We start from the raw sequence: 23,883 nt of genomic DNA on the forward strand, positions 1-23,883 counted from the left end.
TGCTCATCTTTGTTATACACTGAACGTTATGGTGAATGGGGGTACATAAAACATGACTTTAGAATAAGGTGTGCAAGCAGTCCATGTGAGCCAAGGTCCCAGGCAGTTTTTTCTTCTCCTGGATCTACATGATGTCATGTAAAGCAGATCATCCATACCAATCAGAAGAAAGGCCCAGTAGAAGATAAAAGAGGATTATTTTGAATTATGAATCACGCAAAGTTTCTCTAGTAAACTTAAAGAAAAAAGTATGAACCTGGAATTAGGTATGATGGAAGTTTTACTTTTATAAAGTTTATCTCAGCACTTCTTTATCTTTAAAGCAATCCTCACAGTGATGTGTAAAATACAACAAGCAGAACTTTACACTGTTGTAAAGCCTCTGTCTAAGCTCTCATTAATGGGCTGATTGATCCAGATATTGATTGCATTGGATCTACACTAGCACAATATGATTAATACTATGTTTCTATATTCAAGTTGTGTATGCAACCCAATGAATTCTATTAAATTAATATTTTGGGGAAAATAAACAAATATACTTCAAACTGGTATTTATTTGGTGTTGGATCGATACCAACTGCTCTTCTTTACTCACCCTAAATACCACTCTTTTGAGCCAAACAAAGCAGCTCCACTTGGTGGCCACATACGAAAACACTGTTAAGTGAAGTTAAGTACAAGCTGTACGCGGCTGCAGCTGGCATCGTAGGTGGCAGTCTGTAAAGTGAAGACATCAAAGCCAAAGTTAAACTGTACTGCGGATGTTCGTTAATATCCGGAAACAGAAGCTCAGCGAAGTTGTTTAAAGCGTTTAAATGTGAAATAATAAAGATTTGTAGATGTAAACTAACATACGTGGCTATGATGGTCCAGCATGCAACGTAAACAGTGAGTCTTATTGTTGAAAGTGGTGGATTTGAGAAACAGTTTGTACCCAGAGGTGAGCAATGTTTGAAAAGACTTTAATGAGGTTGATTTCAACATTACCCAACTTCACGGTGAAAAACAACTTGAAACTCTGTGGGGGTGGGTTTATTTTCTTGATATGTTCACTAGTTTGTAACCGCCCTTTAACGCATCACTCCTCAAGCCCTTCCTCTTTGAACTCTTCGGAGTTTCCAAGTTTTCAACTCTCGAAATTTAATCTGTGTAATTTCCAGGATATCTCAACGACCTCATACGTGACGGGAACATCGTCCAGCAAGCGCAGAGCACTTTCACTGACAATATGTGGCTGCCGTGCGGTTGCACTTCCAAGTACGTCGCTTCTTCTTTCGCTCGTCGGACTCTTGCTTCTTATCTCCATGTTTCGGGTCGAAGTCGGTGCAACGTCGCGGCGTTCATGCCGGAGGCTGCGGGCTTAGAGGGGGTGTCGGGCCGCGCGGCGCTGCGGGAGTTGTCCGTCTCCAACAGTGAGAGCTTCTGGGCCGCTGTGGCGCGCCACAGGCTCTGCTGGAGCACTCCTTTCCACACCGTGCAGGACTGTGACCTGAGCCGAGGCAAGATCAAGTGGTTCGAGGGAGGAAAGCTGAATGTGTCCGGTGAGATTGCGTCCACTTTTAAGTAGAATACAATAAGCATGTGTGCCATCGCACAAAGTTTTCTGTGCTCCCTTTATGTTGAGAAGCAAAGCCAGGTACTACTGTGTGTCATATATCTGCACATACAGTAGCCTCATGGCACTGTGCTGATTAGTACACAAGGAGACATCTGTCATCTCTCTGCGTGCTTCCTTCCGGACTCTTACAGTGAACTGCTTGGACCGCCATGTGCACACCTGTCCTGAGAGGGTGGCTCTGATCTGGGAGAGAGATGAAAGGGGGTCAGAGATGAAGTACACGTACGGGTAAGTAGTTTGGAGTTGGTGTTGCACTGATGGTTCTGGTTCCTGAAGTTCATGAGCATGTGTTTGCAGAGAGTTGCTGGAGATGACCTGTCGACTGGGCAACCTGTTAAGGCGGCATAGTGTGAAGAGGGGGGACTGCGTCACCATCTACATGCCTACCTGCCCGCTGGCCGTGGCGTCCATGTTGGCCTGTGCCCGCATTGGTGCGGCCCACAACGTGGTGTTTGCGGGCTTCAGCGCGGATGCCCTGGCAGAGCGAATCAGGGATGGTGAGATGTTATTATTGAGCTCCTAAAGCTGCCTTAGAGCTGCACCTGTCAACATTTTAATATCACAGCGGAGCAAATGACATCATGTGCTGTGCCAGTGGGCACTACTCATCGACCCAATCTGTAGTTCCCCTCGGCAAGGTCCCCAATATTTTATATTTAATCATTTTTGTGATTTAGTTTTGGTTCTTCATCCATGATTTTGCAACTGTCTTATTAAACGGCTCTAAAAACTAGGAATCAATATGTAACTTATGTCTTTAAGGGGCAGGGCGGGATGTTTGCATTTATAACATTACATCAAATAAGTCACAAAGTTAAAGACACTGAGTGAAGTGATCAATACTGATCATACTGCATACCGAGTGCAGTGGTTAGCTGTGAGACTTTGGGTCCTAGCATCCATACTGTTACCCATGCTGCCCACTGTAGTCCATAGACTCCCCACATAACAGCCACCTACCAACTGAGCATTCAAAATGCAGCTCACCACTCTACAAAAACTCCCTTTGTCTCAAGGAGCATGGCAAACAGTCCATGGCATTGAAACAGCTCCCCCATTTCCAAGAAATCTGACTGAGGAATCATTCGAAGAAACCTAGTTCTTAAATCAAGAGGCCCCACAGTGAAGGGAAACAGGTTGCAAAGTGCAATCATAGTTTAAGGCAGCCATAAGGAACTTATTAATTAACTACCAATGTCTCAGTGTAAAACAACCCAGAACACCTGCAAAGGGGCCATGCCTATACCCCAAACATCAGAGCTTTTTGGATACTCCAAAACATCAGACAGGCGATTTTAAACTGTTTGTTTCTTTGTGTTATTTATTCTTTTTTTTTTTCAACTTCTTGCAGCTCAGTCCAGCACAGTCATCACGGTGAACCAGGGGGTCAGGGGTGGTAAGGTCACAGAGCTGAAAAAAACCGTGGACACAGCAGTGCAGAGCTGTCCGACAGTAAAGCAGGTTTTTGTTGCAATGAGAACAGACAATCCGGTCACCATGACGGCCAGGGACATTGCCATGGAGGAGGTGAGGGAGCAGAAAGCCAATCAAATCCTTAAAATCCAAATACAAGCTGTAGAGGGCGAATTTGGTATTTTTGAACAAATAACCAAAAGAAGAAAAATCACAGTTACTCATGTGAGTTTCTTTTAAATCTGATCAGTAAACAAAAACAATCAATACTAGCATGCGCATTTTGCATCTTATATTATATTGTTTGCAGTGAGCAAACAAAACATTAGAAATGAGAAATTAAGAAATCTCACACTCATGTTTCATGACGAACAAGGACCTAAAGTGACTCTGGCTGAACAGCTGGAATATGTGTGTCTATGTTAGCTCTTGAAACCAGTTTTCTTAGCTAGCCTCTGCTAAACTAATCAGGAGATTGACTAGTGACTGTCAGGTATAACAACTGTGCACAGGCTCTACTGACCTCCTGGCACAGTGACAGATACAAAATCTAAACACGGGTTGTTGTGTCTTCTTGTGATCTGGCCTTAAAAATATAAATGGTGTTGTAACTGTGTTTATTCACTGCATCGTACAGGAGATGCTAAAGGAAGATGTTGTGTGTGAGCCAGCTGTCATGAACAGCGAGGACGTCCTGTTCCTCCTTTACACATCTGGCAGCACAGGGAAGCCCAAAGGTCTTGTCCACACGCAGGCTGGATACCTTCTGTATGCTGCGCTCACACACAGGGTAAACAATCACTGTTTTCACTATCGGCAAACACAGTGTTTAGCTCCCATTTCCCAACAAAGGCCATAAATGGCAAAAATGTGATGTCTAATTCCGTGTGACTATGTGTGAGAGGAAATCTCAGCCTGGTTTGCAGCACATTAAATGAGGAGGTTCTCTGAAATGTTTTTTGCATGATGGGACAGTTCAAGATTTTTGATGTGTTCAGAAGGGTCAAATATTAGTATAATATTGAGCCACGTGGTAGTGAATATTCAAAGTATTTTTATGTTTTTGTCTCGTCTAGTCCTCTAATTATTCCCTGTCATCACCAGTATGTCTTCAGCTACCACGATGGTGATGTATTTGGCTGTGTGGCGGATATTGGCTGGATAACGGGACACAGTTATGTGGTCTATGGGCCGCTGGCCAACGGGGCAACCACTGTGCTGTTTGAGAGCACTCCTATTTACCCAGACCCAGGTATGAACATGATTACAACAAAATGGAAATTATGATTTGAGGTGTCCAAATACACTATCACAAAATAAAAAGTAAAATGTTTCTTTGATGGAAAGACAATATTGTAAATTTTTGTGTTTAATGATAGTTTAAAACCTGACGAAATGAACTTATGTGAAGAAACAAGTGCTCCTATTTCATGCTATGTATTGTTTTAAAGAGAGATCAGCTGAAGTTGAACTAGAGCTGGGGTGTACCTTTGTGTAATTCCAGATTGCACCACAAGATGGTGCAGCAAACTGCCGTGTGAGGGATTTATGATACCGTGTTTGCGTTTCTTTGCATAACTTTATGACTGTGCAGAGTGAAGGATTATTGATATGCAGTCATATGAAAAACCAGCAGTGTGTAGCTTCCCATGGTTGACACCGTATGCAGGTTGAATGCTGATTGGCTGAAAAGTAAGCCAGAACAGGAAGTGATAGCCGAGTGTCTCACATGGTGGGAGAAGTAGCATGAAAAGTGATTGGTTTAACACTCGGCTCTTTGTTGGTTATGGCTTGCTGAAGGACTGATAAAAACACAAACAAGAGTAGTGTGCAGACTGTTTGTGACACTGCCCCCTGGTGACAGTAAACAGCTACAACATGTAGATGACAATCTGCAAAGTTTTCCATTGTTTGAGCCGTTATTGGCACAGAAAAAGGCAAAGCTTCTTCAAGTGATAAGTTTTTAAAAATAAATATAAAAAACAGTTGAAGGGTTCGGTTTTTAGGCTACTGCTTTATCCTAAACCCAAAAGTTAAAAAAATAAATCAACATTTTGTCTTGTTCACAGGAAGATACTGGGACATGGTTGAGAGACTCAAGATCAACCAGTTTTATGGGGCCCCCACAGCAATCCGCCTGCTGCTCAAGTATGGAGATCAGTGGGTGAACAAGTACGACCGCTCCACCCTCAAAACCCTCGGGTCTGGTATGTGAAACAGGACGCTTAGAAAGAATAAGTATTTTTTTCACCTGGTTCTCATTTGTGTAGCAATAGACATGAAGCCATGAGGCGGTTATAGACAGAGAGTTGCTGTGTAAAAAGTTTTAAGCCATCTCTAATTTCTTTGTGTTGAAAGAGACTTTCCAGCATTTTTTTTTCTTGAGCAATAGTTCAAGATTTCTGAAGGTCTTTTAAAGTTTTTCTTTGGATACTGGCTGCTTTTTCACTTATTTTCTGTCCGGGCCTTGTACCTGACAATTTTTCAAGGAAATTTTCTTTTTTGGTTGTTTATTCAAATCTAAAATGCCAACTATAACACACTTTGACAGGCATAAAATACTGTTTTTGCGCCAACAAGATTACTCATAAAGAGCTATTAGCCAATAACTTGCCAAATCTTAGCATGGTGTGTAGTATGTCCTCCTTAAGTAAGTCAAGACGAGGGGAAACACGGAGAAAAGGCTAAAGTTTGCCGAATGACTCAAGAGCTGGACTGAACCGCTCTGCTCCCAAAGAAAGTCTGTCTCTGTGGAAGCAAATTGTAAAGAAATGACAGGTGGCTGAATACTTTTGCACAGTACCGTATGATTTAAGCTATTCTTGTCTGTCTGCAGTGGGCGAGCCGATCAACACCGAAGCATGGGAGTGGTACCATAGAGTGGTCGGGGACGGACGCTGTCCTGTGGTGGACACCTGGTGGCAGACCGGTAACTGAACACACAGAAGTGACAGGTTTATTCACCGCATTTTACAACACTACACTACATTTTACAGTAGCACAAACTCAGCTGGATACTCCAGAAATTTAAATATTAGATTATTGGAAAGAGTAAAGTTACAAAATTCTGTATTTTATTTTATTTTTTAATGCAGCTGTCTGCATAAAACAACCAAAGAGACTAAGGCTGGTTAAAATACCAGTGAGTCAGCTGGACCCTGGTGTCCCAAGTTATTTGCAGTTAATAACTGGTAATTATTAACAATCAGTGGATTGAAGTTATTGTTTCTTGCGTAGCGATGTGATTACAGCACGTTTGAGAGAAACGGCGAGAATCCCAGCCTGTAAAGAGGCGTTGATCATACTTCTCAAATGATGTATAGAACAATGAGATACAGATGTGTAGTCTATAGTCTGTCCTACTCTCCTTATATTGCCCTGTATTCTCTAGCTGATCTGTAATAATTCCTTTTTTGTGCTCACATTGAATTTTCATGCTTCACGGTGAGTCTTAGAACATTCCTCATTCCTAATCCTTCCACAATGGGAACTTACTGCAAGGTCATGAACTCCTCCTCAAACACAGCCACGTCTGCAGACACTAAAACAGTCCATCTTAAAGGGGAGAGAAGCTGCCTGAGTCCCTGTAGCAATAACAGTGTTACGTAATGTGTGTGTGAGACAGAGAGAGGGAGAGAGACATTTCTCTTCTCTTAGGAGTTAAAAATCAAACCACGTGTTTTCTTCTCAGACTTAAAGATTATTTCAGGAGCGGTTCAGGAAACCAAAGGAATGAGATTTATTTTATTTTTTTTAAAAAGAAAAAAAAGAAGAAAATTCAGTGGCTTTAACACTCAAGTCATCCACCACCAAAGCGGGGATAAGGACATTTAGATCTGAAGAGGATGCACTTCTCCTGTGGACTAGTCTGTGGTGCCAAACCAAAATCATGTGACTCCAGCACTGAGTATCCAAACGTAAAAACAGGTTGGACACAAAATGTTAGGATAAACGTGACGAGTCTCCGTTTCACCAATTTATTCTGCTCACGTCAACAAACACGCTAACTTGTCTGCCTTGTGGCCTTACTTGGAATGCTGAGATAAACCTTTCCCACACAGAGGTCTCACCAGCCCGCCTACGCTCGGTTCTGTAATTCTGGCAGATATCAGAACAAAAGTGCTGCTTTTGTACTGGCTTTTGTACATCCTCCTTGTTTGTGTACACACAGTTAAAACACACTTGCAGTGCTGTGGAAAAAGTATTTGCCCCCTTCCTGATTTTTTATTTTTTTTTTTTACCTATTTGACACAATTAAGTGCTTCAAATAATTAGACAAATTGTAATATTATACAAATAAAACCATCATAAATACAAAATGCAGTTTTATAAATGATGATTTAATTTATTAAAGGAATAAAACTATCTGACCCTGTATTGAAAAGCAATTGCACCCGGCTTGTTAAATCATGAATTAACTGTGATTAACCTCATTTTTTTGTATTTACCCTCAAGGTAACTTTGTCTAATCTTAAATTGTTTGATCTAAAAGATGTAAGTGTGACAAATATACAAAAAACAGACAAACAAACAAGCGGGAAGCTAGTATGTAGCCAGAACCAGTTTATCAGGCAGGCACTGCTGCTTCATCATATTTATTATATTTTATTATTTATTAAAGCTCCAAACCAAAATGTTCTCATAAGTTTTCTTTTCTACTCTTTCACACAATTGCTTTTTTATCTTTATTTTCTTTTACATAGGGTTATCAGAAGGTAGCAGAAACGTCTACCCCCTTCCTTTTTATTGGTCAGTTGTGGCAGTTAGCTTGTTTCGACAGCAGGATGCACATGTTGTGACTGCAGAATTTATGCAGAAGTTTCCACTGGAAAGAAGAACTTGCAAAATAAACGTGTCCTTCAGCGCTTGATGACTGAAAGATTCCAAAATGCTGCACAAGTGTAGCATCGGATGGGACATAATAACATCATGTTAGAAATCAGCTGATTTTGCTAATAATGTCAGTTATCTCTTCATTAGATTGCGTAATGACCTAATGGTGCAGAGCAGGGTTAATTACCATACAAATGGCAAAAGTCCATAATTAATTGACGATAATTAAACATTAGAGCATCATGAGCTTGAGAATTACAGACACAGATATGACCTAAATACCCTACTTCTGTAAAAAGGATTATGTTGTTATGTTATTTTCATGGTCCAGTGTTTTCAATTAGGGCTAAGTGGCATTATTCATAAATGCCATTTGGTTGATCTGGAAGCAAGTAGCCTGTTTAGAGAGGAAAATGGATTTTGAGCCGTTGCTGGCGTACAGCCTCCATGTAGGATGATCCAGGACTGGAGAGGTGAGAGGACAGAGGATGATGGGAGCTTGAAAAGTAGCTTCAATCAGCGCAAATGAAGGGGAAAAATAGCTTAGTGTATTTAAACTTTCAGACACATGATGCCATCTAATCACTGGAAAAAGAGATAACCTAGTTGTGTCCAAAGTCAGCAAAATTCAAACTGGAAGCCGGGCTTCCTGTCTCCGGTTTTTATACTTAACTGCCTGTGTGCTCGACCTGGACTGTTTTTGTTAATCACATTGTTTCTTGGGACTGTGAAGCAACGACTCTCACAGTTACAGCTGATGTAAACAGGATGCCAGTGGCTAATGCTATTGTCGAATCATCTGTTGTGTCCTATTTTGTAGAAAGTCCCCTCTGTTGCTACCAACACCACCAGGAGGATTACCAGAGGTCCCTGATGTCCACGCAGACCTAATAGCATTTAATTTACTTAGTATGGCTGTAATTCCACAATCTACATCTGTAGCTATGAGAAGGGCTTACAGTAGATTCACAAACTGCGATTTATTGAACTATGACAACATGTATGGGAATGCAGTATATTAGGCAAAAACAGAGTTCGTACAAGTGATATGACCGCCTTTATTCTTCAGTTCTTCAGTTCACAGCCTGAACTCTCTTCGTCAAACTTTCTTCTTGGATGACATTCAAAGCTTTTCTTTAGACGTCGGCTGCCTTTTTTTCTGCTGTCTGTTAAGATGATCCCACACGCCTTCAATAATGTTGAGGTTTCCCTTCCCCAAGAAGGACCTCTTGACATTCAACCTTCCACTTAGCACCTGGATTTTAAAAAATGGTCTATGTCAGGTCTTCCTTTTGAATTTCCTCAATTTTTTTAAAGAACATAATTCACGTTAATGGCAATAAATATCAGGTTTTCAGCTAATAACTCTTTGGGAGTTTAAAAATACTGTTTTGTGTGTGTCAAAGTGTGTTAACTTTGGTATGCTGCTAATAAAAAGTGGCTAAATTGGTTCTTTGTCTGTTGTGTGTAGACACAACACTGGTTCATCCCTTGAGTTAGGTACCTTTTATGCTTGAATGATTCATAGAGCAGTGTTAAGTGGCTTAATAAACAAAACAAAATCCTCTGAGCAACATTAAACTGGCAAAAACTGTTTAAATCAATGTGGCTAAGCAGAGAAATACGATGTATACTGAACACATCGCTGGGCCAAGTGCGGATCTTTGGGGAACATCTCTACCAACTTTCAAATAAAATTTATAATAAAACTAATAATAATTGCCATAGCTAACAGTGCCATGTAATTTATTCCTTTGTACTATTAAATTTACTAAATGTGTCTGTCTGGAAAGCTTATTAAAGATTTTTATATACACTAACCAGTTGGCATGGGGCTGAGTGTGAGGGACAGGGCAGAGTAATCTGAAGGAAAAATGTTGAAATATATTCACACTTTACTCGCTCTGCTCTGTTCTCAGAGACGGGTGGCATCTGCATCGCACCAAGGCCATCAGACCCAGACGCAGAGATTGTCCCAGGAATGGCTATGCGACCCTTTTTTGGCATTAACCCGGTGCTTATGGACACTGAGGTGTGTGTGTGTGTGTGTGCTGTTCCTGCAAATGTTGGATGGCTGGGAACGACCTGGGAGATGGGGTCAGATTAGGATTATAAAATAGCCACCAGCTGTGTCACTTTTGATACTCCTCCCACTCCCACGATCAGGCCAAGTGTGTGCATGCCAAACTCCCTATTAAAAATCTGTCGCTCTGTTTTGTGCTGATTGAGGTTGCTTTAGCATTTGCAAAGCACAGATTGTGCTGACAGTTGGAGTGATGTCCCTGAGCCAGTCTTTTTTTCCTGCTTCTCATAACCAAAACATACCAAAAAAAAAATCACCCAATGAGCTAAATGAGGTTTAATGTAGCGTTTCTGTGTGTCCTAGGAATGTTTTAGAAGTTTTGTAACACTGTTTTTTTCTGGTTAACATTTAGCATTGTTTTTGGATTTCTTCAGGGCGAAGTGCTGACTTCCAACAACACATCCGGAGCCCTGTGTATGGCTCAACCTTGGCCTGGTATGGCCAGAACCATTCATAACAACCACCAGAGATTTATTGACACGTACTTCCAGCCTTATCCTGGTACAGTTTTACGAGTTCAGGAACAGACCGCCTCTGTTTTCTTAATGTCTGTTTTCACAGAAAGAGAAATGTACAGTCTCTAAATCCTTCTGTACTGGTGCACATAATATAGGTTACTTCTTTACTGGTGACGGTGCCTATCGGTCTGAGGAGGGGTACTACCAGATCACCGGCCGCCTTGATGATGTCATTAACGTGAGCGGTCACAGGATAGGGACAGCAGAGATAGAGGACGTAGTGGTAAGGCCAATAACTGATTAACTTGAATGTCTCGCATTTCAAAAGCTCAGAGATACCTGATTACAAGGTTCACAGCTCTGAGCTTAAAAAGCAAAAAACACGTCATCTTTAAAGTTGAGTCCTTATTAAGCTCACAATGCATCTTTCTCTGGGAGCCCCAGAGCAATCTGCAATTTCTCTGTAAAACTGACCTGACTTTTATGTTGAGGAGCATCACTGCTAATGGGAGCATGGTCCGGCTACAGCCCACAGCCTAAATAGTAATGCGCTGTAGAGCTCACTTATCAGCTCATCACTTCGCTGATATTACAGATCAATATTAACTATTTGCCCATCTATAAATATTGGCATTTATAACGGTCAGAAAAAGAAAACAAAAGAAGACGCCCTTCAAACATGTTGTTGACATTGCACACTGTGTCCACCAGAGGGCAATCTTCAACTTCTCAGTTGGAAAGCCCCAAAATGCAATAAACAGCCGATTCGAGTGGAGGTGGGCGGAGCCAAAATGAGTAAATAAATTACTACATATTACAAATGTTATAAATCTGTTCAAGTTTACTGTATCTGAAAGAAAAAAACATATTGGCTGATGTATCAAATGCACTATATGGTTGTTGTTTAATTTTTTTGTTTTAAAGCAATAGTTTAATGCCTTTCTAGAAGAACCACAAAGTATGAAGATGCTGAATTTATCCTGTTTGTGACTTCTGTAAACAGAATCAGTGTCCTGCAGTGGCTGAATCTGCTGTCGTAGGGTATACACACAGCATCAAAGGACAAGGTAAGAAACTCAGCACAGTTCCTTTCAGTGTAAATCAGTCAGCAATGTGTTTTGCTAAATGTAGCAGATAAATGTGTGATTTTTGCATCGTCAGGTGTCTACGCCTTTGTGGTGCTTAAAAAAGGCATCGATGTACAAGAGGCAGACTTGTCGAGGCAGCTAAACGGCATGGTATCTGAAAAGATCGCCAAGTACGCTTCTCCGGATTTCATCCAGGTAATTTTGTAGTGCGGACTTGAAAATGCTGGCAGTCATGATCTGACTTTATTTAATAACTTCTCATTGTGTTGGTGTTCGTCACAGTTTGCCAAGCGTCTGCCAAAAACCCGCTCGGGTAAGATAATGCGACGGGTGCTGCGTAAAGTTGTGGAGAGCGACTTGGAGGGTTTGGGCGACCTGAGTACTCTGGATGATCCTGCAGCAGTTCAGGAGATCATTCAAGGTCACGAGAAACTCTTGAGTAAAAATCGATCATAAGGTGTTTTCTGAAGGAGAGAAGAGTGCACAAGGCAAGCTTGCATGTTGCACTCCATTTTCATGAACCAGACCTGTGCCTTTGTATGAACACATATTTTTAATAGCCAGATCATTCCGATAGGCTCTTTTAAAATCTGTCTACACTCTCCAGATAAACCAGACCCACAAAACCTTTTCCCACCTAACCTCCCAGAACTTTTTACAAAACAATGTTATTTCATGAAGCCAGATGAAATTTCAATTTTTGGACTATTTTACAAGTTCTATCCCCTCTAAGAAAGGGAAACATGGAATTTTCAGGGTTGGAAAAACAAATGTCAATGTCAAATATGACAATTTAAAAACTGCAAACGAATTAATTTTACACAAAAATTCAAACTCTAAATCCAAAATCTTGTCTTTGTTCAGCACAATTTTCTAACCTTGAGCTTCAATGTCACAAGAGAGGTGGTATAGAAACAGAGAAAAAAATTGCACCAAATTATTGTCTATGACACACTAACGGGAAAAAAGCATTGCTTGGTGATAATTCGCTACAGAGAAACTCAAAATGTGCACTTTAGGTAAACTTTAAAGGGTCGTATCACCATATGGGATTAGAGTCTGGCTGAAAGAATTTACTACATATGAGAGGTCTCTTTTTAGCCTACATTTTGATAGGATGATTTTTCTATCAGTGATTCTTAGGGTCAAAACTAATTTTCTATTGTTTCAAATTTCATATATCAGGTAGGAGATGGCATTTTTGAGCCATCACATGCCGGAAGAAATAATGTGAATTAAAAAGCACAAAATGTTGATGTACTTCAAGCTGGGATCATAGTATGAAGGCATAATTTTGTTTGCCTTCATCAAATATACCAATTTTCATGTGAGCAGACATACCGACATTTCTTAGAAGGAATTAAAAAGAATATTGTGTGAAAGTCTGTTTATTACACAGTAATAACCGTTTTCCCATTGGAAATGTTGTACACTAAGCTACTGTAAAGTCACATAAATGCATTAAAGATTTACAGAGTTGTTTTTGTTTTTATCTTAAAATGTGAACTTTATGTGGGACCAGAACTTTTTGAGTGGTGTGACACACGAGCCTTCTTCAAACTATTAAAGTACCTCTGTTAACAGAACAAAGTGTGCTGTCTGAGAGCACTGGAATGTTAGCGAGTGACACGGCGAGGACCCTTTACGTTCCTTATTCCCCACACTGATAGACGATGTTGAGTCAATAGTATATAATTTAATACAATGTAATCACAGCCTTACAGTACACCCCACATCTATATACCTTATCTCTTCAGCATGTGTTCGATTATTATCTTTTTCTTACAAATATTTAGATTAAAAGCACCGTCTCCACTGAAGACCAGGTCAGTCTAGAAGCTGCCATTTTTGGGGATAACAGATGGCGTACACAAAAGCAACAGAACCAAGAAGTGATTGGGTGAAATTCCAGTTTTCTTTTTTTAGTCCACACACTAAAAATCAAAAGTTAATAGTGGATTAGTTTGATTTGGTTCTAGGAAGAATTTTCACATTCTTCTAAAGACACTGTGTAAACATAAACACTGGTTAAAGCATTTCAAATAGATGGCCACAGTCACATTGCTTCATCTTTGAGACTGAGGTTTCCGCTAGTTCCTTTTAACTTTGTTAACTCCCATCGGCCTTCTCCACACAGCTTCAGCTGGACATCATGGTACTGGAAAAACAAAGTTTCACATAATGTAGTAACAGTTGGACAGATCTGAGAACAAGGTAAGAGAAGGCATGTGAAACGAAGCCACAAGAATGTATTGCTGATCAACTTTACTCTTTTTGGAGATGTGGAAGAGTCATACAAAGCAACCCACTTACTGGGATTTGGCTCAACAACAGTGACTAAAGCAAAAGATGTGTCCAAGAACAGCAAAAGTTTTGAGTGTGCAGGCTGTAATTTCCACCAGTTATCCTAACTGGAGTCGGGATGTTTGGCCTACCTTCTCCAGGCTGCTGCGATGTCCCAGACTGACCAAAGTCATGCCCAGCTGTTTGCAAGTTCGGTACAGCTGTGCTTCCGCCTCCTCGGTCAAAGCACTAGTGGCTTCATCTAAAACTAAAGTTCAAACACCAGAAAATTGCAGACTAGAACACATCAGTCCGGTAAACACAGCAAACAGCCTCAGCTCACTTGAACCACACACTCAGCACGACTAAAAACTTCATCAGTGCATGCATGTTTTCTTATGAGATGCTCTAGCGAGTATCCAGAGGAGCATACTTGCATATTTGGGCTGCAGGTAGAAGAGTCGTGCAAAGGAGAGACGCTGCATTTCACCTGGAGACAGAACATCATACCTGCAGAGAACAAAAACAAGCTTGAGGAAGTATTACACAGTTTTACTTCTTTAATTGTTTCTTACCAGTTCCAATCCACTTTCTCATCCAGCCCGCCCGTCCGTTTCAGCAGACTGGACTGCACACACATCAAGGTTTTATTTAGCATGAGTGAAAATGAAAAGTAATTTCATGAAATAACATGCATTGGAGATGAAAGCAGAATTTATCTCACCACTCCGGCTAGTTCCAAGAATTGTATAATTCTGTCATCATCCACCGACCCTGAAAACATGACATGTAATTCTGGTTTTTCTTGAATTCTCTACAGCACTGTCATTTAGTATCAACGATCCTCAGTAAAATAAATCCGCGCAACATAAAAATATGTTGATTCTGGATTTGGTCGAACAGCTCATTGCTAAAGAGGTTAATTTACAATAGAAGATCCTGAGGTACTTAAAGAGGGCTCTTTAGTGAGGCTGAGCTTTCTTCTTAACAACTTAAGAACTTGTAGAATTAAAGTGTAGTAGAAATTCATGTGCTCAGAAACATGGAAACTATTGTCAGAGAGCACAGACAAACTGTCCTGTGTAATCAGTCAAAAAAAACAAAACTGCAGGGAACGCATTGATGGGAACTGCACCCTAACTGAAAAGAAGTCTGCAGCAGATAGTGAGGACAGCAGAGATGATCATTGGAGGCCCTCTCACATCCATCTCCCAACTCTATAACAGACCCATCATCCGACGTGCAAACAGCATAGTGAAGGACACTTTCCACCCCTCACATGCACTGTTCTCCCTCCTTCCATCTGGCAGACGGTTTCGCAGCATTAAAACCGTAACGACCAGACACTGCAAGAGCTTCTTCCCCCAAGCAGTCAGAGCCCTCAACTCACTACCATAAAAGGACTGATATAAACATACACCTCTACAAACACCTTATAATACTCATCAAAAGACTCAAAAACAAAAACTTCCACAAATCCACTACAAACGGGACCTGGGAACAATATGCTTACTTGAACACTCAGTCACATAGTTCTGAACACACATCTAAATTATAATATATTTGCACATTTTGCACGTCTTTGTCATGCCTCGTCAATAATATCCTAACGATAACATGAAACTGGTATTCAATACCTACTGCACATTCCACTTTGTATTGTCTCTGTCCTGTCTTTGTTTATCGTGCAGTTAATATTGTATAGTTACCATTATAGTATTGTATAGTTAGTAATTAGTACCTTTTTAGCCCTAATTTTATCAAAACCTAGCATGTTATTTATTTGTAATTCCTAGTTTTATATCTCTTGGAGATATATCTTTTATATATTTATAAATGGACCATGGGGGGTTTACGGTGAAACAGCATTTCGGTACACTGTATACAGTGTATACTACTGTACTGACAATAAAGCTGTTGAATCTTGATGATTTCAGCAAGACAAAGCTGAAGCAAAAGGAACTGAGTGCAGTGCTGTCCTGCCTGCCACCCACAGCATTTGTAGCAAAGATTACAACAAAGGAAAGGCCCAAACCGCTGAGCAGCTGAGACACTAAGTGGCACAGGGACAATGAGTCCTGCCACATTCAAAACTGCAGCAACCGTTCTCCCCAGTTTTGACACACTTAAAGGTGTTGTTTTAAAAGAAAGGCAGATGTAACACAGTGATGAGCTTGTCTCTGTCCCAACAAAATACACCACACACACAGATTAACTAATAGAGTAGTTTTCCTCTGGCTAATTAGCTGTTGATCACATTTAATACAATACCTGATGCAGGGTAAATATCCTTCAGTGGGTAGATCACCTGTTGGAAACAAGTGTTTCAGTAAATTCAGTAATTAAAGTTTTTCTTTTTTAGATATAAACATATCAGCGCTTTATATAAAAGAAGAAATTTGTAGAAAAACAGCACAATAAGAAGAGACCTGCTCACGCAGAGTGCCATCGGTCAGGTAGGGTTTCTGTGGCAGGAAGAGCGTTCCTCTGGGCCCAAAGCACGTGGTCATCTGGACAAAGCCTGAGGGAAAATGAAGGACAGACAGCTGAATGAATGTATTTGTGCTTTACAGTTTCTATTTGATGGCTTTACACTGCCTTCTCATATCTCTCCCAATCAAAATAAATAAATAAACAAAAACAAGCTAGTAAATTTATTTACCCCCATATCGTGGCTTTTTAAAAACATAAAATTTAACGTAATGGAACCTTTGTTGTTGCTATTGTTCCTCAAGTCAGTGAAGTGCAGTACTGATGAGTTGTCAACAATACATGACAACATCCGTGTAAAACTATGATCTGTTTTTCATGTTCATACTTGCCATATACAAATCTCTTTAAATAACTCAGACTCAGTTTCTTTGTTATTTATGTATTTTTCCCGTCATTCTTAGTCCCCCCCCCCATGTTATGCATTGTTATTATTGCCCTTTTTTGTGCCGTCTTCGCTTCTCCCGATTTGCTAAAGAGTTAATACAATAATAAAAAAAGATCAAATTAGGCAAAACAGTCTCAGTTCTTCTGCTCTCACCGCTGTGTGCTTCCCAGAGACGGTTGAGGACCCGCAGCAGTGAAGTCTTGCCGGTGCCCGTGTTCCCCACCACCAACAGATGAGTTCCCTGGCTGATTTTCAGATTCAGGTCCTCCACCAGCAGCTCGTCGGAGAAAGGGGATTTGTATGAAAGATGGTCCACGATGAAGGCCGTGTCCACTGGGCCTGCGTGGATGTTGAAGTCACTGTGTGGAGAGGTGGTGATGTGTGATGTAGTTGAGGCTCAGAGGTTTTGGTATAAACATGAATTTTTACCATCTTTTCCCGTTTCCATTTCTGTATGTTTAATGTAATCTAATAAATTCTCCTCACATGCAGCCTGCTTCTTAAATCATCACACTGTGCTTCTTTTTTTAACGCAGCAGAGAATAATGTGCCCACACAAACCTGTCAAAGTCGTAGCTTTCTCCTGATGCTGGGTCGTAGTCGCACTGCTTGCGTAGGATGTCATCCATCACCTCCCTCAGCTCCCCGATCCTGACCGCAACACACGAACACACACACACGGTTATGCAAAGGTGGACGGTATACACAAATCCTGCTGTCATCATTTGTCCACAAAGAGGTGAATTTAAGTATGCAGCCTGATACCTGTGGGTGTATCCAGCCACATCTGACAGAGTAGTTGACAGGTCTATTAACTGCGTGAAACCATTTATCAAGTAGATGCACACAAAGGCGTTCTGAATGTGAACAAGGAGAGGGAATAAGAAGCAGAGAGTCAATAAGAGACAAGGTTTGTTTGTTTTTTCAAAAGGTCTGCATGCCCAACAAAACATTCAGAAGTCAAATCTGTGTGCAGCGCAAGAGATGGCGTTTACGTTTTTTGAGGGGATAAAAAGGATTTTGGTGCCACCTAGTGGGTAAACTACTCTACTAACAAACATGATGGATTTCCTCTTTCAGCCCCACTGTAATGAAAGCATTAGGACAGTGTGCACTCATGCAAGACAGCAGTTTTGGATTTTATCTTCTAATTTAGTATTGATATCATCAGGTTAAAAATATGCACAGATACTCAGAACTATCTGGCTCCCACATATTGAAGTAGCCACTTCATTAGGTACACTTGTTCAGCAGCTTATTATTGCAACTCTTGAAATAGCCAATCACATGGCAATGCTTTTAGACGTGCAGACATGGTCAAAACATCTTGCTGAAGTTTTAGCTAAGCATCAGAATGAGGAAGAAGGTGGATTTGAACATGGGATGGTTCTAGGTACCAGACTGGTTTGTGTGAGGATTTTACAAACTGTTGCCTCTGCTGAGATTATCCTCAGACAAACATCTCTAGGCTTTACAGAGAATGATTAAAAAAAATAAAAAAAACAGAGAGAAAATATCCCATGAGCAGCAGCTCTCTGGGTGAAAATGCATTTAAATGTCAGAGGTCAGAGGAGGGTCCTTCCTCTTTGAGTCCCTTAGTACCAACTAAGCATCATTTAAGCATCACAGCTTGCATACCATCTCCATACCTATATGATCACAGTTTCCAATGAAACTTGTTCCAGCGAGATAATTCACCACGTCACAAAGAACAAATCATCTCAATCTGGTTTCTTGAACATGAAATCTTGTACTCAAATGGCCTCTGCATTCACCAGATCACAACCCAATAGAGCACCTTTGGTATTTGGTGAAACAGGAAATCCATATCATAGATGTGAAGTTGACAAACCTGCAGCGACTGTGTGATGTTATCATTTTAATATGGACAAAGATCTGTGAGGAATTTTCCAACACCTTGTTGAATCTTGCTGAAACTTGTTGAAAAAACGAAGGCAGCACTGAAGAAAAAAGGGTGTCTAACCTAGTACCAGAAAGGTGTACCTAATAAGGTGGCTGGTACTTTTACATTTATTGAGGTATTAGGTTATCATGCAACATAATACAAATGGCTCAAACTGCTGCCTAACCAGGATGTACACAGTTCCTTTTTTTAATCGTTTATATAGCTCTGTTTTAAGTTCTATTTTGACATAAATAAAAAGAGATATTTAAATAAGAAAAGACATAAAACATGTCTACCTTGCTGATGAGAGCACTAAGTTCACCAGGAGTGAGGCTATCGTAAACACCACTAAAAATGGGAATGGCGATTATAATGTAGCTCAGGAATCCTCCAAGGTAGTCAAATGTGTTCACTCCAACTGTGAAAGGAGACATTACAGGCTTAGAGGTTGAGTGTACAAAGTAGTGTTATATAAGCATGATAACAGTAAGGTATAGAACTTTCTTACTATAAAGCCAGAGCTCTTTGTTTATGAGCCTCTTTTGAGTATACAACAGAGCCTGCAGTCTGCGGTCCGTCCTCATGTGCTCCACTTTACCAGCTCTGCAAGTAGAGACAGGCGGATTTTTTTTTTTTTCCATTTCGTTCTCTGGTTTCATTCGATTTCTGAATAAGCTCCATCAATACATCTTATCAATACAGGAAGATAAACTCAAACTGTCTGGCAACAATAACAGCCACCTTTGCAGCACCAGTAATGTTGTGGTTGTGTCTCACCTGTAAAAAGCTGCAGACTCTGCATTGACACGGATTTGCATGTGCTTGAATCTAGACATGAAAAAAACATGTGTGATAAAAATGTGCATCAATTGCAATTTAAAAGAGATCCATCTCGCTCATTTCCAGATCCTTACTAGACTACCCACAACAGTATATTTGCATGATTCACAGTTCAAAGCAATGTGAATGAACAGCCTCTCAGTTCATCCACTGTAGGAACAGCCGCACGTTTCACATGTCATGTAATGCTTCCTTCTGCACAAAATAGACCTACAGAGCACAACCTACTCCAATCAGAGGTGGAGGAGCAGATGATACAGAGCTATAAAGAATATGAAAATATAACAAATAGCATCACTTTTACAATAGAAAAGCACACAGATCAGTTTCCCTCAATAATCCACCAATCTCACTTCATAGTATACCCCTCAGGAGGCTTCTGTTGTCTACTCTCACTGATTTCATAAAGATCTGAATCTGACTGTTTAGAGCAGTGTGAAACCTGAGCTGGTGGCTCACAGAGATCATGTGTACCCTGAACTCATTATTTGAGGATTTCTCCATGATTAATATAATCATTGCATGCTGTTGTGACAGTATACACATGACAGGAAATAAAGAAAACCATAAAAGATCCACTTTAACAGAAACCAGTTGATCTGTTCCTCTCTGAACACAAAGGGAGGCTGTTTCAGCTTGTGATAGATTCTTCTTTTAAAAAAAACAAACTGATGCATATCCTGTGTTACACAGAAGGCATTGCGCCAAAGCCTACAGATATTTCCTTTTAACAGAACCCAAGTGTCTTTGACAACAAATACAGGAAGGATTTGTTTCAAACAAAGCTGGCAGAATACCCAAAGACTCTGTTAGAGGTTAAATCAATCTGCTGTTAGCACAAATTTACAAACTTATAAAGGCTGAACCTACCTGAAGTCTCCCTCCAGTTTCTCTTGCTCAAAGAGAGTTGACACAATCGGCCCCATGAGGATTTTATTGGCAATAGTCCCGATTACAAAGTAACCAAAGATACTCACAGGACCAATCCAGCCAGTGCTGCAAAGCAAAACAACTTTAGGAGCCCGTTACATCAAAATACATCAACAACACAACACTTAAAGTGCACGCAGTGATATTCAAAGAGTCATTTTGCTGCTTTTACAGCTCACATTTAACCTTTTTCCTCTCTGGAGGCCAGCATATCGAGTCCAGGCTGTACATGTTATATAAATGCAACCAGCGCCATTTTCAAAGGTCACCACCTATGGCACGAATACAACAAAGACCACCTGGTATTACTACAACTACGGCTGATGTAGAATTTGTTGAGCCCAGGATTTTTTAGAAAGGGTTAAAGGGGTCTGTTATTTTTACAAGGCTGTTATCTTCTCTCTAACTGACAGTTTTTGATAAAGTGGAAGCAAACAGAGTCATTTTTTCCAAATCTTACTGCAGTCTGATGATAAGGACAAGAAGGTTTATTGTATGTCAGAATATGCTTCCCATCCATAGTAGAGGTTGTTCTTTTGCCCTCACTGTTTTGCAGCCTGTTACTAAATTTAAGGTTGTTCTTTTTTTCCAGCTGGAAATGTCAAACAGAGCTTAGGGGTTAACAAGAAGCCCCAATTTAGCCTGAATTTTAATAAGGTCAAAGTTGCAGCAGACCTTTTGTAGAGCACATGTAATGCTTTAAATTACATATAACAGGTATTTATTCTTCTAACTTTCTAATTCCATCCCTTGTTTTATGTACTCTGGGCCTCTCTAAAGGACAGATATTCAGAAACGTGGCTGTAAAACTGTGGCACCCCGACATAGCTGAATGATCTCTACCACAGTGTGTGATGGGGTTGATCATACAGCACAACGTGCTCACCTGTGAAAGCAGTGGTAGGTGTAGTAAGTCAGGGTGAATGGTGAGATGATCAGGCGACTCGCCATGCTGCTCATCTGCTTGCACAACCTCTCTGCATCCTGACTGATCCGCTGGTCTCTGCCCACAACAACGCAATTAGACAATGACAGCAAAACATTTTCATGCATAACAATACACCAACCAGGAAATGCATTCATGCTTACGGATTGTCTATGTCCTCTCTGAGCACGTTGAGCGTGTAGTAGACTCTTCCCTGGAAGTAGGCCGAATGGAGGCTCTCTGTTAGCGTCTTCCTCCAGCTGACATACATCTGATTGCAAATGTACTGGTCAATACTTTTCAACTGCATGGGAGGGGAACAACAAAGAAGGGGAGAGAGAAAAAGTAACAATAAGTGACAATAACTTAAATAAAGATGTTATAGATCAGGAAAGACCTGCCACAGAAGTTCCTTTAAAAAGCAACATGCTTAAATAAGCTGACTAAAGTTAGTTTCTTAGGTTCAAAATCCAAGCAAACACAATCAAGACCAAATGCATGCGGCTATAAAATGGTCGTGTCAGGTTGTCCTGACCTTATAAAGTTGCTACTGTTACAGCATCAATCCAAAGGTGTGATGCCATGCAGTAAAACATAAGAAACTATTTATCAAACTTTTGACTTAGGTATTTGAAATGCGCATCTGAATGTAACAGATAATGTACACTACTAAACAGGTTCTGATAAATAAAGCATATGCAGTTGCAGAGACTTAGTGTTAATCTTATAAAAACTGTATATTTCACAAACCAAACCTGCACGACTCGCGTTAATTAATACGATCCCAAGAGGAGAAACAAATCCCTTTGGGTTGCTTCAGGAAGTGCATCCGGCATAAAAACGGCGCCAAATCAAACACAGAGCTACCACTGCGGTGACCCCTTGCGAATAGGGGAGCAGCTAAAAGCAGCTATTTCTGTTTCCTTAAATCCTTAAATCTACGTATTTCATTTAAGCGTTTAAAAGGGAAAATGCAGTTTGACATACTTCTGATACAGTGCGTGAAACTGATATGCTGCACACAGAGTTTACACCTATTGTTAATTTCCAGCCTTTGTCAAGCTAAAATCACAATACACTATAAATACAAAACTACCATAAATACACATATTAGTAAAATATACAGTAGTAAAAGAAAGATGCAGAAAATTAACATTATTTCCAAATGTATGAACAGCAATTAAATTATCATACAAATGATTTAAATGACTACACCTATACCAATCAATATGAGATGGGTTTCTACTATAGCTGTAATTTGACCAGGTATGTGTCTCAATAAAATTAAAAATAAAATTTTTTCAGGGGCGACTCGCCCAAGAAAGCATAAACAGAAATACTGGACACGCGTGAGACAGCGTGTCTGTAGGGTGTTAATCTTATTTGCTTTGCAGGATAAATGCTACTGTGTTAGTATGTTGACTTCTGTCGTTCCTCTGCTACTTTAACTTACTGTGGAGTTGAATAAAATGAGCACCATGGCAGTGCCCACCAGACTCCTGAAGCCTGAGTAATTTTTGTCTGCCAGCACATTGTAGAAGTGGCTGGGGAGGACTCCCACCTGGTAAATGATCAGCTGCTCTGATGACAGAAAAACACGTGTTAGCACATTGTATCATGAGGAAGGAGTCAGTTCAAACAGTGACTCATAAAAGAGCAAAATGATTAGCTAAAGGTCATCAAGAAAGAGACAAAGCCTCCTGTGGTCAGGGCTCATTTGACTGCAGTCAATGCAAGCTTTCTGATGCTATCAGAAGTTCCTCAAAGTTAGACCACAGTCTAAGTTTACAGTTTCCTCCTCTTTTTGTTCTATTACACTCCTCCAGCTGTTACCTGCCAGAGTAACGCCCAGCAGCGTCCCAAACATCAGGACACTCTGACTGGTCCATGATGGGAACAAGACCTTCTGGATGCTGCAGAACCTCTGCACAAACCTCCAGTCTAACTGTGGCCTGATTTGTGTGAACAGACAGAGAAAGAGTGGAAATTACAAGATATTTTGAATGACCTTCACTCCTCATTCCCCAGCACCACCTTAAAACCCAAAGAGTGAGTGCAGAAAAGGTTCCTACCTGTCCCTGCCTCGGAGATTTGTCTTTTCCAAACGAGGCATGTGCGCGGGCGGCAGATGACTTGCTTATGTACACAAAACTTCACATAAGTTGTTCGTGTGTCATAAAAGCCGATCCAGCCGGCAGGTCAAGGTAAACTAAGATTAGCAGCAGGAAAACTTTTAACTGTTAGCGAAGAAAGTTGGAAACAAAATTCAACGAAAAATCTCTAAAATAACTACTTCACTTACTGCTGTCACGGCTACATTAGTTAGCCAACACGTCATATAACCTTAATGTAATAAATCCTGCTATCCTGCTGCTCCACTGTGAACCACAGGAGTAGAGGAAAAAAATGTTTTGGACGGTAACTGTCAAACTACGGACTTCCGGGTTATCAGGTGACCAGCAGTTTTCAAAATAAAAGCTCAAATAGCTTTTAGGCGGAATTTTTAAAAATTTGAAAGCGATTCTACACGAGTGCACGTGCACTATATAATTAGTCTATTTATTTTTTATTTTAAAAAGTATCAAGCGCCAATTTGAGATGTTCAAAACATTTATTCCTGGAAAA

The 23,883-nt window shown here is 40.4% G+C and overlaps 2 protein-coding genes across 3 annotated transcripts; one reads left to right on the plus strand and one right to left on the minus strand.

Moving 5' to 3' along the window:
• Positions 1 to 941: 941 nt before the first annotated feature.
• LOC102211118 (acetyl-coenzyme A synthetase 2-like, mitochondrial) lies at positions 942 to 12,968 on the plus strand. Its single transcript, XM_005734381.2, has 14 exons — positions 942 to 1,544; positions 1,753 to 1,849; positions 1,919 to 2,118; positions 2,973 to 3,148; positions 3,672 to 3,824; positions 4,139 to 4,286; positions 5,104 to 5,241; positions 5,871 to 5,963; positions 9,787 to 9,899; positions 10,325 to 10,451; positions 10,564 to 10,691; positions 11,412 to 11,475; positions 11,570 to 11,691; positions 11,779 to 12,968. Exons 1-14 carry the CDS (start codon positions 1,232 to 1,234, stop codon positions 11,950 to 11,952), a joined length of 2,046 nt encoding a protein of 681 aa, XP_005734438.1. The 5' UTR covers positions 942 to 1,231; the 3' UTR covers positions 11,953 to 12,968.
• abcd4 (ATP-binding cassette, sub-family D (ALD), member 4) lies at positions 12,869 to 23,703 on the minus strand. Of its 2 annotated transcripts, XM_005734379.1 has the most exons (19): positions 23,331 to 23,703; positions 23,092 to 23,210; positions 22,712 to 22,839; positions 21,423 to 21,562; positions 21,220 to 21,336; positions 20,274 to 20,399; positions 19,341 to 19,391; positions 19,072 to 19,166; positions 18,860 to 18,981; positions 17,423 to 17,514; positions 17,219 to 17,308; positions 16,811 to 17,016; positions 16,209 to 16,300; positions 16,051 to 16,087; positions 14,504 to 14,553; positions 14,355 to 14,407; positions 14,213 to 14,289; positions 13,932 to 14,047; positions 12,869 to 13,654 (listed from the first exon to the last, which is right to left on the minus strand). In XM_005734379.1, the coding sequence occupies exons 1-19, from the start codon at positions 23,369 to 23,371 to the stop codon at positions 13,553 to 13,555; spliced, it is 1,854 nt and encodes a 617-aa protein (XP_005734436.1). In that variant the 5' UTR covers positions 23,372 to 23,703; the 3' UTR covers positions 12,869 to 13,552. The 2 variants fall into 2 exon arrangements, with proteins under 2 accessions (XP_005734436.1, XP_005734437.1); XM_005734380.1 differs by lacking the exon at positions 12,869 to 13,654 and having other exon boundaries at positions 13,979 to 14,047; positions 14,217 to 14,289.
• Positions 23,704 to 23,883: the final 180 nt, after the last annotated feature.

Source organism: Pundamilia nyererei, unplaced genomic scaffold (assembly GCF_000239375.1).
Source record: "Pundamilia nyererei isolate P.nyererei 1_Seehausen unplaced genomic scaffold, PunNye1.0 scaffold00058, whole genome shotgun sequence".
Taxonomy (NCBI): domain Eukaryota; kingdom Metazoa; phylum Chordata; class Actinopteri; order Cichliformes; family Cichlidae; genus Pundamilia; species Pundamilia nyererei.